A 12,568-nucleotide genomic window follows, 5' to 3' on the forward strand; every position below is an offset into this window, starting at 1 on the left:
TCTCGTGTCCAAACAGCAGTAACAGAAAAGTACCAGCAGCTGTTATCTGCATAGATCTCATTCATTCATTTGTTTTGTTTCTGTTTGTTGAGTACCTACTATGTGCCATGTACTTTTCTGGGTGTCTGGAAAACAGAGAATAAAAAAGACAGAAGTCCTGGCCCTTAGGGAGCCTGTACTCTTTGTGTAGACTTTCTGTCCAATGGTCCCAACCACCATGTGACATGGGTGGGGGGCTAGTATTTTAGCTCCCATTTCACAGGTGGGAACACCGAGGCACAGAGGTGTCAACCAAGGTAACAGACCCCAGGTGCTGCCTGTGCTTGGGTCTCTGCTGCCAAGGGGCGAGGATGACCGCTGCCGTGTCCCGGTCCCTGGGTGAGGCCAGGCGAGGCGAGACGGGGAATGGGTGTCGGTTGGCAGATTATAATGCGCAGGGCCGGGGTATGTCCTCATGTTCTCTCTGTGACGGTCTTCACTCTGCAAGCTTGCGACAGGCCCCATCTGAGCTCACGGGGCCCCGTGGCCCCCCGCCCCTGCCAGCTGTTTTAATAGCCATTCTTTGGCCCGTTATCCTCTCTCTACGCCAGGCACCCCTTGCCTCTGCCCATCCCGCGGAGTCTGCTCCTGCAGGAGACCTTCACGGCGGACAGGCCACACCAGCGATGCTCCCTGGAAACCAGGCTGGTCCTGAACGGCCGAGAGGAGATCCTGCAGACGATAGTCCTGGGCTACCAGGCAGGACACCCCTACGTAAGTGGGCTCCGGGGTGCAGCTGGAGAGGAGGCTGGGCCCAGGGGGAGGCCCCTTGTCTGCTTCTGACCTGTCCTTGTGTGTGTGTGTGCGCACATGTGTGTGCTTTTCCCTCCCAGGTGTGTGTGGGCCTGACCCACCCGTACAGCAGCAAGACCGTCCCTGGGAGCGCGGAGGGTTGTGCTGCTGCTTGGAGTCAGCACGCCGTAAGTGAGAAGGCCCCGGAGGCCCCAGGCACCTTGCACCCCAGCGGCCCACGATCCAAGTGCCGTCATCTCCGCCCTGGGCGAGCAGAATGCTCTCCTACCCGGGTTTTCTGTTCCACTCTGTCCCCATTCTTCTACCCTGCGTGGCTGCCAGAGGGGGCTTTTCAATATGCCCGCTTAAAGTCATGCCCCTCGTCACAGTTCTCTCTGGACACAGACCCCAGCTCTGCCCCGCTGGTCTCGCTGACCCTCCAGGCCACCTGAGACCACTCTCTCCCTTTTGCTGCCTCCTTTCCCTTCCTCACCTGGCTCTTTCCTGCCCCAGGACCCTTGTATGTTCTGTGCCTGGAGCTGTTCCTCTCTCCTTCAGCTTTACCTTCATCCCTTTACTCATTGTTGGGGGTTCAGCTCATACGTCACGTCTTCTGGGAAGCTTTATCGCGACCCCAGACCACCTCCCGTCCCCCAGCTACCCCTCCTGCACCACCCCCCACCTCTGCTTCTGGCTCCTGTTGAAGATGTCAGTTCTGTTTTGATAGGATTCTTTGACCAATTCCTTTCTCCCCTACTAGTCTGTAAGACTCGTGTTCAGTACTGTATCTGTTTTACAGGCATACCTCATCCGATGGCACTCTATTACGCTTCGCAGATTTTGCTTTTTTTTTTTAAATACAAATTGAAGGTTTGTGGCCACCTTGTATCCAGCCGGGCTGTTGGTGGGGTTTTACCAACAGCGTTTGCTCACTTCGGGTCTCCGTGTCACATTTTGGTAACTCTTGAAGCAGTTCGCGGTTTCATTATTATATTTGTTACAGTAACGTGTGACCGGTGATTACCACTGGCTCAGAGGATGGTTAGCAATTTTTAGCAATAAGGTATCTTTAAGGTATATACATTGGTTTTTTAGACACTATGCTCTTCTGCACATTCAGTTGACTGCAGTGTCAACATAACTTGTGTGTGCACTGGGACAGCAAGCATTTTATCTGACTTGCTCATTGCGAGAATCACTTCATTGGGGTGGTCCCGGAACCACACCTGCAATATCTCCAGAGTGCACCTCGATTTACCTTTAGAACCTCAGGGCCTGGCGCATCGTCAGTGCTTAATGAATAGTCACCTCAGTGCCATTGAACATCTGTCGTGTCCCTGACCCAGAGCAGGGGTTGACCACCTATTTCTGTGAGGGAGCAGACAGTAACTCTTTTTCCCTGTGTAGACCATACGGTCTCCACCCCCTCGTCCCAGAAAAAACACCCTAGAAAACACAAATGAACAGGCACGACTGTGTTCTGATAAAACTTTTGCTAATGGACTGAATGTGTCCCCCCCCCACACCCCCAGATTTGCACATTGAAGGCCTAATGTGAAGGTATTGGGAGGCGTGGGGTTAGCTCACGAGGTAGAGCCCCCGTGAAAAGATGAGGGCCGCCCCCCACCCCCGACACCCCCCCTCCCCGCCGTGAGGGCACAGTAAGGAGACAGCCACGTGTAAGCCAGAACCCAGCCACGCCGGCGCGCCCTGATCTCAGATTTGCAGCCTCCAGAACTGGCAGAAATAAGTTCCAGTTGTTTAAACCACCCCGTCTCTGGGATTGTTGTTACAGCAGCCCCCACTGACAAACACAACCGTATACACGGAAAACGAGCCCAGCCTGACCCTCTGGCCGTAGCTTCCTGAACCCCTGCCTCAGAATGTGTTCGCATTCGTCTTCCTAGGCATGAGACTCGCGTTTGCGAGGTGCCCTTGGCAAACGATTCCACGACTCTGGGCCCCCGTCTTCCCGTCTGTAAAATGGAGGCAGTACGCATCTCTTAACGCAGTGGTTGTGAGAACCAAGATGTAACGTAATCCTCTCCCTCAGGGACCTGACGGGTGCCCACTCAGCCCTCATCCCGGACTCCTTCCTGATCCCTCTAGGGCAGAAGCCCGGGGAGGTAACCCCGTTCTCCAGCAAGCATTTATTGAGCACCTACTATGTGCCAGGCCCTGGACGAAGAACTTAGTGGTGGTTTCTCCCTTGCGGGATATACAGAGGCCTGCTGAAGGGTGAAGTGGGACCAGCTATTGAGCACAGAGACCTCTCCTTCTGGAGCCCCACATCCCTACCAGTTAAACAGGGCTGTAGATGGCTTCCAGAGGCTTGAGGCTGAAGTCCTTGGAGCTCCTGACAGGAAACGGAGGGCATAATGACGACCCCACACACCTGCAGAAATACCTCCCCATGGTGTTCAGTGTTGTTTAAACCGGAGATTGCAGAATGGCGCCGTGGGCCGGATCCAGCCTCCAGATGTGTTTTGTTTGGCCTGCTTAGCACTTAACATGTTTTAAAACATCGTCAACATCGAACATCGGAAGATTTGGGGGTAAAAATCAGATTTCTGCTTCTAATTAAAAAGGAATCAGATGATCTGACACATGGGGTCCCAAATCCCACCTGGTAACAAGAAACGAGAACCAAGTAGGCGGGAGCCTTTGAATCTAGCTGAGTATGGCTGCCCGTTCTTCTTTAATGTTTATCTTTGAGAGAGAGAGAGACAGAGCACTAGCGGGGCAGGGGCAGAGAGAGAGGGACACACAGAATCCGAAGCAGGCTCCAGGCTCTGAGCTGTCAGCACAGAGCCCGACGTGGGGCTCGAACCCACGAACTGGGAGATCATGACCTGAGCCGAAGTCGGATGCTTAACCGACTGAGCCACTCACGGGCACCCTGGCTGCCTGTTCTTTTCAAAACCCTCTCTGTGTTTAATGGCACGCTTTTCTTTTCTTCTCTTGGAAGAATTTATTCCTATTCCCTGTTGTTTCTAAATTAAAGCCGTGTATTCTTCTAAAGTTATACACTAGCGATAAAATTCTGTGGCAAGGCGTTTGTAACTTCTCACTGAACCCAGATGGGCACAGATGGCGCCCTGCTCCCGGGTGCTTGGCATGTGGCAGAGGCTAGTGGCTGCTAAGTGAACAGATGATCCCCCCACGGGTGGTAGGATCCTATGGCTGTCGCACAAAGTACCACACCCTTGGTAGCTTAAAACAGCACACTCTTACCTTGGAGATCTGGAGATGAGAAATCCCAAATGGGTTTCACCTGGCTAAAATCAGGTGTTGCTGGAGTTACATGCCTTCCAGAAGCTTCAGGAGAGAATCCGTTTCCTCGTCTTTGCTAACTTGTTAAAGCCACCCATGGTTCTTGGGTTGTGGTTCCTTCTCTGTCTTCAAAGCCAGCAGAAGTAGCAACTTCCCCTCCTTCCTCCCTCCCTCCGTCCCTCTCTCTCTCTTTTCCAGCCTGTCTTTGGCCTTGGGGTTGCAGGCTATCACTGGTGATTCTGGATTCTTCCAGATATTTATTGAGCACCTACTATGCACCAGGTCCTGCATTAAATATGAGGCATACAGCAGTGAACAAAACAGACTAATACCAGGACACTCCTTTGGAATGAGACACAGACCCTCAAGTTTGCCCCCTCAGGCCCACCCCACAAACTCTGCCTGTGGGCACCGGACTTGACCATCCCTGTTGGAAAGACCCTGGTGCGCTTGGTCCCACTCCCTGCCCTGTGAGTGGGTGGGTAGACATCTTGGGACCACTTTGTTCTCACCGCTGGGTTCCCGGGGTGGCTTCTGCAGGCCCTTGGAAATGGGAAGTCACGTCTCTGAATGCCACTGGTTCTCGCTCACCCAGGCTAAGAGCAGGGAGGTGGAGGCCACCTTGAAAGTCAACCAGAACGTCGTGCTGCACTTAAGGGGTCTGCACCAGGACAGATCTCGGGGTGAGGAAATCTGGCACCGCCTGGCCCTGAACGCAGCTCATTCCTCCCAGGTACCCGTCCCCAGGTTGGGCAGACACTGTTTGGTGGCCCCTGAGCAGAGCTCTCAACCGTTGGGAGAGAGTAAACGGTACCGTTGCTTTCCAGCTGAGGCTCCCCCAGGCCCTGAGTTTGGATGGGGACGTTGTCTTCAGACGGGGTCCCCCGGGACTGTTTGACTTCAGTGTGGACGCAAGGGCTACCGCCAGCCCCAACGTCCCATCCCAGGTCGGTTCTGCCTCTTTGGTGGGGTAGGAGCGGCATTCGTGTTAGAGTGTAGGCGTCTGGTGGGGGGGGGGTGCTGAAGAGGGGGCAGGTGGCCCTGGAGCGCTTACTTTGGGAGTATGCGTGGGAAAGGGGACGGTGAGAATTATGCAGAAGGTTTCCGTGGGCCAGTCCCTGAAGTGGGCCCTGCCACTCCTGCCCACATCCCATTGGCTGGAACTTATCACCTGGCCCACCCAGCTGCAAGGGAGGCTGGGAAATGTAGTTCTCGCTGCGTGTCCAGAAAATGCAGCTCGGTGACTATCTAGCAGCTGCTAGAGGTATCTTTGTTCAATCATTCGCTCTACACGGGTTGGGTCTCTGCTGCACTATGTGCTGGGGACGCACAGGTGACTGTTTCTGTCTTCACCTCCAGAGAGCTTTCAAGTTCAAATCTTAGCTACGCTGTGGACTTGCTGTGTGACCTTGGGGAAATTACTCAACCCCACTGAATATCATTTTTTTTCACCTGTGAAATGGAGTTCGACATACCAGCGTGTGAGAGGAGCGGTGACGATTAAATGAGGCGACGGTTGTAAAGCCAGTTGTCCAGTGCCTACTTCCTGGTCAGGGTCAGATAGAATGCAGCCATGGACATGGGAGACATGAGCAGGCACCGTGGCAGGGGACGTAGGGGTTCCAGGGTCCCAGAGTTATCTTCCCAGCCCCATGTCTGGGGCTGTACTTCTCACGCTTGCAAGTAACAGAGCCTGAGTAACATCTGGGGCCAAGAAGCATCACAGAAGGTGCTGTTGGCCTGGGCTTTGGGCAAACTCTGGGATGCCCGTCCCCCTTGGAGCGCCCAGCCAGCTACCTTCTGGGGTTCTCCCTCTCCCTCCTCTGCTCCCTCTGACCCTCCCCCGCCCCCTCGGCCTCTCAACAGGTCTCAGTCCAGCTGAACGGATCTGACTCCCACTTGGTGTTCCTCTTCCAGCTCAGCCATCCCCACAGACCCCCATTTCCTCCAAACTTGCAGGTACGGACGTGGGCCCTCTGGGATGACCTCGAATTGCCTGCCAAGTGCTGTCTCGGAGCCGCCAGCTTTCTGGGAGATGGGGCGGAAGGAAGGGACGATGGAGGCCCCGGTGTGGGGCGGGGAGAGGCCACCCCAGGATGTTAAGCTGAGCCAGACAGCCAGTCCAGAATCAAGAACAGATGGCAGGGAGGTTTCCAAATCCATCATTTGGAAGTGATTGTCCAGGCCAGAAGGGGTTTTGGCTCCCTGGGGGGTAGAACGATCACATTTCACCCTTGAAAATGGAGAGAAGCAGAATTGTCCTCTAAACCCTGTCCTGTGTTTAGGGGAGGCCATCTGATCATTTTTGACCCCGGAGTATTTTCCCTGGTGTGGGGTGGAAACACGAAGGGGTTCACTTGACAAGGAAATAAAGGGCAGGAGAGAAGGAGCCAGGCAGGAAGGCTGAGCTCTGTCCACGCAGCACTGGGTGCTCAGAAAGCCCCCGCACGTTGGTTGCTTCGTGGAGCAAGCTGTATGCGCCACGTACACAGGAATCAGGCCATGGGCTAGGGAGACGGAGGTGTAGACGTTAAATGCCTGCTGCGGGCTCATCCCTGTGCTGGTGGCTTTGGAAACTCTATAAAGGAGCCTGAGAAGAGCTTTCGATTATGAAAGCTGGTCCTTCTCAGAGGCACCTGTTACAATGTGTCAACAGCTCTGAAATCAGGATGTGTCTTCAGACCCACATAGCTTCATTGTTTTGTTACCAGCTTTTTTGCTCTCGCCGGGGTCCATAAAGTCACGGCACATCTCGGGGCCGCTGGCATCCCATATTTGAGGCCACGCTGTCACTGTAATCCCTCGTGATGGGAGCTGCTGTCTGTTAAGTGTTTACCACATGCCGGGCTCTGTTCTCAGCCCTTCACGTGGCTCCTCTCATGGCTACCCCGTGACTCTGCCGTTGTAGCATCTTGCACGTGAGAATCTGAGACAGAGAGGTGATGTGACTTGTACAAGGTCACTGAGCGTGTAGGTAGAGGATCCCGGATGGGCACCCGGCCGGTCCGGCTGCGGAGCCCATGTCCCCATCAAGAGGACGTAGCTGATGATGGGGATGCTGGGTCATCTCACGGGCTCAGACTTCATTATCACTTTTTAAAACAGCAGCACCCGTTGTTTACGTTATCTCTGTGGGTGAAGTGGGGCTCGGGAGCCCAGCCTTGTCAGCCTCTGTCCCCCTCCTGGAGCCCCCCCAAAGCATCTGCTGCGGGACTCTGTGCACAGCAAGCTTCTGCAGGGTCGCAAGTAGCCTAGCAAATATCTGCAGTCCTCCCTCTCGTCGCCTGACCAGCGCTCCAAGGAGATCAAGGCCTGTCATCCGGGCATTCTTTGTTATCAAGGAGGCGCACCAGGCTGGCTGCCCCCCGAGCCCTTGACCTTGAACACTGAACATGTTTTTTTTCTGCATATCCTGCTTGATGGGAATACAGGGAGTGCAGGATGTGGACATCCTCGAGACAGTGATGGACAGGGGTGTTCGGGGTGTGCGTGTGCAAAGCAGCCAGCAGCACGGTCCCGTACGCTCCACCCCTGTGCACCCTGGACGGCCCACACGTTCTTCTCACGCCTCTCATCCGCGGCGTCGCTGGAGCCGGTATGCCGAGGTGCACTGTAACCAAATCCCAGAGCCTCGGTGCAAGCCGCAGCGTCCCGGGGCTAGGGAAACACAAACGATTGTGAGACTCTGGAAAGCATTTTGCTAGGAAGAAGGCGAGCGATTGAACCCAGCCGGGTCAGTGGCCAGGGAATCAGCAGGTTTACTCTGTGTGCTTGAACTAGCCGTGGCTTGGGAGACGTCGTGGGAACGTTCAGGTGTATATGAGCGCGTGTCCCTCGTGTTACGGTTAACACATCACGAGCTCTCCCACTTGGCAGAACAACTTGCCTTATTCGGGAACTCTCCTAGGTAAGGAGGGGGATTGCCTTGCAGGAGGAATTAAAGATGGCAGCCGTGTGTCTTGCCCCCTTGATCCGTGGCGGCCGCAGAGGGGAAGACCACGGCCAGGGGACAGAGCCACTAAGATGTGTTTCTGGTTCTACGTCGGGCCCTGACCACCTTCCAGCTGGTAGGTTTCTCCTGTAAGCGAGTGAGTAGACGGCCCGGCAGGCAGGGATGTAGCGTCCCGGGTGTAGCGTCCAGTGCAGTCCAGGGTAAGTAGGGCCAGCCCCGGGCACCGCATGCCCGTAGCCATCCCCACGGAGAGGGGAACGCACCTGCGGGAATGGATGCGCGTCGATACTGAGCCAGGTGTCAGCAATGATGAGCACAGTGCGATTGCATCGTTGTGTGGGTGCCTGCCTGACATGAGGCCCTCTAGCATCTGTGCTTTCATTGTCCTGCTAACTCCTGCAGCCCGTCCCAGACAGCACAGTCTCTTGGCCGAGTCTTATTCAACCCTTTGAATTATGTTTGTATCCTCTGGGTAAATACCTGTTAGTCAGGTGCCTGCGTCTTAATCGCTGGCCTCCTGTGGCCTCCGAGCTTCGCCGGACGGCACGCTGAGTTCTCTCGCTTGCTGTCCCGCTCTGGCTTCCCTCCCCTGCCCCTGTGCGCGGCATCCCCAACAAGTGCGTTGGACTGGCTGGCGTTTTCAGGGCGTCCCTGTCCTCACACGGCGCTCCACAAGCATCTGACGTATGGGCCATCCCTCCCCACACAGAGGTCACTGGCCGACTTGACATATCCCCCTGTGGATTTTTTTCCCCTTTCCCCTTTCCAACACCTTACCACTCGTGGAGATTTCTCTCCAGCCTCATGGCTAGCCCGCCAATTAGGCAGCTGCTCCCGGGCAGACTCTAAGGTGAGGGTGGGTGATGGCCCAGTGAGACGGAAGAAATGACCCGGATACGGCAAAGAAAACAGGATTATTGGGGGAAACTTACGTACAGGGAGTCCAGGAACAGCAGACTGGACAAAACATCCGCTGCTGGGATCTACCCGCGGCATCTAGCCCAGCCAGCTCTCTGTTGCCTTTTCCCTCCTCGCATGGCCAGCTCCAAGGAGATCACGGTCTGCCATACAGACATTCTTTGTTACAAAGGAGATGCTCCCCCTTGGCCACCTCTGGAATCCCTGACCTTGAATGCTGAACATGTTTTTCCTACATATCCTGCTTGATGGGAACTCAGACGGAGCACGGGGTCCGTACATTCTCAAGGGAGCGATAAACAGCATTCAGGGTGCATGTGTACAAACCAGCCAGCGGCCCCTACCACACACCCCCCAATTGAAATTTTAATAACACAGACGTCCTGTGTTTCTGTTTGCGTGCAGAATGCACATCTACAATTTACACATAAGAGGGTTTTTTTTTTTAATCCACCCCTCCACAAATCAGGTTTTGCATTTTGGGGGCGATATTGCCCCTCTTGAGGGCGCATGCTTTATGGGAGTCCTCGGACCCGCAGAGGCCCAGTCGGAGAAGACATGGGTGTGACTTAAAAGTTTTCAGCCCAAGCCATGTTGGAATCACCTATGGAGGTTTTAGAACATTCTTGGACCCCATCCCTCGAGGCGCTGAGTTGATTGGTCAGGGGGTCCCGGGCATACTTGAAAAAGAAATAATAAACTTCATTTTCCAGAGTGGTTTGTAGGTTGGCAGAATAGATGCATGGAAGGTACGGAGAGTTCCCTTTTCCTCATAGTTTCCCCTCTTAGGAGTATCTTGCATTAGTGTAATACACTCTAACTGGTGAGCCAGTATTAATATATTATTATTAAAGTCTGTAGTTTACATCTGGGTTCCCTCTGGGGGATGTATGGTTGTGGGGGGTTTTGCCAAACAAAGAATGTCATGTACCCTTCTTTACTGTATCACACGGAGTGGTTTCCCTGCCCTAGAAATCCCCCGTGTTCCATCTGTGGACCCCTTCTTCCCCTTAACCCCCTAGCTACCTCTGAGCCCTTGACGTCTGGTTCTACCTTCTTCCAGAATGTCATACGGTTGAAATCTTCCGGTGTATCGCCTTTCAGACTGGCTTCTTGCACTTTGTGAGCTGCATTTAAGGTCCCTCCACGTCTTTCTGGAGCTTCTTATCACTAATATTCCATTGCATGGATGGACCACTTGATCAGTTCGTCCATGGAGGGACCAGGCATAGTTTTACAAGCTTCCCACATCACTGCACTGCACCTACCAGGCTGGACCAGTGGGGACACTGAGGCCTGGATTAGGAAAGGGGCTTCAGCTCCTGCGGAGTTGGCACAAGATGGAACTCCCTGCTCCCACCCCCACCCCTGGGAGCCTGGCCAAGCCTTTGCCTCTGCTGTCCCCCCCCCCCCCCCCGCCCCCCAGTATGGCTCCTCCTCGTACACCGCACACCCCCCACTTTGAGCCCTGGAGCTTCTGGAGGTCTTCTGGGGTCAGGGAAGGCCATCCACCCTTCTTCCCTCTGCCTTCTCTCTTTTCCTGTGTGCCTGCTTGGTGGTTCTCACAGCTGGAGTGGCTCAGGAAAGCTTCCAGGAGGAAGGGCCTTCCCACATAGCTGGCTCCCACAGACCCTGCCTGAACTCCCTCTACTTCGGAGTCCTCTCCTGCCTCCCTTCAGGTGCAGGCGACTGCCCGGCGATACAAACACCACAGCGTCGTCGGCTCCCTGTCTGTGCACGCCTCCGACCGTGAGCTGCTGCTGCTGGAGGCCGACACCAGCCAGGACACCCGGAGAAGCAGCAGGGCCTGGGGCGCCAGTGTCCTCCTCCGCCAGGCAGTCCTCCGCGCCCCCAGGGCTGTTCAGCTGCAGCTGTCCAGCAAGGTGGCCCCAGCCAGGTGAGGGTCCCCAGGGGCCCTGTGAGCGGGGAGGGACCTCGGAGGGCAAAGGGCTGGTGTCCCGGAGAGATGGGAAATCATGGCTCAGAGGCGCCCCCTTGCGTCCCTCGGGGACCAGGCCTAAATCCTCCCTACTTAGACCATTCTTTTTTTTCTTTTTTTTTTTTTTCTTTTAGTTTATTCGTTTTGAGAGAGACAGAAAGCACGAGTGGGGGAGGGGCAGAGAGGGGAAAGAGAGAGAGAATCCCAAGCAGTCTCCCACGGTCAGCGCGGAGCCCGGTATGGGGCTGGAACTCACCAACCGCGAGCTCATGACCTTCACTGCGCATGCCCGTTTATCCGCCGCGATCCGGCCATTAGGATCCTGGGCTCTGGAGCCAGCTGCCCGGATTCAAATCCCAGCGCAGCCTCTGGGTTGCGGGCCAGCCACTGTGCCCTTTCTCAGCCTGCTTCTTAGGGCTGTCCTCGGGTTAATGGAGCAGCGCTCATGAACGCCACACCAGCACTGGCCCGCGAGAATATTCACTCCCCAGCTGCCATTAGCATTGCTCTTCTCAGTGTGATACCTTCTGGCCCAGATTGGGTCTCGGTTAAGTTTAGTGCCCTGTTTCCCCTGCGGCCCCAGCGTTGGCAGCTTTTGTGAATTTGAGGAGACCCAAGGTTTCAGGTATAGTTCTGGATGATTTTGTCCCCAGAATTACCCTCTGTAGCTGTCCATCCATCCATCCATCCATCCACCCATCCATCCATCCATCCACCTGTCCAAACGTCCTTCCTTATCTCCAGTCCGAAAAGGGTTTGAGGCAGATTATAAAAATGGATGTTGTTCTAGGTCAGGAATTGACAAACTTTCAGCAAAGGGCTAGTTGGTAAATATTTTTGGATCTATGGACTATATGGTCCTGGTGGGAACCACCCTGCTTTTGTAGCCCAGAGGTATCTTAGCTGATATGGGGATGAATGGGTGCGGCTGTGTTCCAATGAAACTTTATTTACAAAACGGGTGGTGGGCTGGTTTTGGCCCACAGGCCCATAGTTTCCCAACTTTTGTCCTAGATTTTTCAAAACACATGAGGAAATTAGCATGAAGGGAAAAGAAAACTGGGGAAAATAGGAAGGTGCTCAAAGTGGCTTTAGGAAACAAAATGCAGGCCACGAGATCTTCTACACTGGTTGGAGCCCAGCTTAAGATTTGGCTTTAAGCATCCTAGTAGCCAATGCAAAAAGAGAAACCAACCGGTGGCATGACTTGCAAAGGCTATAGGGAAACACACACACTCAAAACTGTGTGGTTTGCACCAGGGAAAGGATGGCTGATCTTGTTTCTGGTGTTGATCCCCAAGAGAGGTGCCTCCCATGGTGTGTTATAATAGAGCATCCTATGTGGACAGTAGGGATCACGTCCCCTGTGCCAGCTCTCTAGGAAGTTTAACACCAGGCTTCTTGAAGCTGTTTATTTCCTCATCGTTCAGTATCATATGATGCATAGAGAAAATATCAGCAATACCCACTCATTGTCAGTGGTTCTTTTTTATCCTCCACTTGGCAATAGAAGAAACTGAGGCTCCGAGAGGTTCTGTCGTTGTCCAAGGCCACAGTTAGTGAGTAGCAGCACTGAGATTCAGATCCAGGTTTGGCTGACCGCAAAGCCTATGATCTTAGCTGCTGTTAGACTACGTCTCCATGGGCTGAGAGCCCGATAGAAGCAGTCCTGTGGGGGGGGGTCTGGACGGTGGGGTGCAGGGACCCGCCTTTCA

The 12,568-nt window shown here is 54.4% G+C and overlaps 1 protein-coding gene across 1 annotated transcript in view; it reads left to right on the forward strand.

Moving 5' to 3' along the window:
- LOC125154044 (uncharacterized) overlaps positions 1–12,568 on the forward strand; it is a 137,628-nt gene that overhangs the window by 59,470 nt on the left and 65,590 nt on the right. Inside the window, exons 32-37 of the mRNA XM_047837710.1 lie at positions 591–753; positions 873–959; positions 4,640–4,777; positions 4,872–4,991; positions 5,911–6,003; positions 10,594–10,811. Of these exons, the coding sequence (XP_047693666.1) occupies positions 591–753; positions 873–959; positions 4,640–4,777; positions 4,872–4,991; positions 5,911–6,003; positions 10,594–10,811 (819 nt within the window). The remainder of the gene's footprint in view (positions 1–590; positions 754–872; positions 960–4,639; positions 4,778–4,871; positions 4,992–5,910; positions 6,004–10,593; positions 10,812–12,568) is intronic.

The sequence above is a fragment of the Prionailurus viverrinus genome, chromosome E3, assembly GCF_022837055.1.
Source record: "Prionailurus viverrinus isolate Anna chromosome E3, UM_Priviv_1.0, whole genome shotgun sequence".
Lineage (NCBI taxonomy): Eukaryota > Metazoa > Chordata > Mammalia > Carnivora > Felidae > Prionailurus > Prionailurus viverrinus.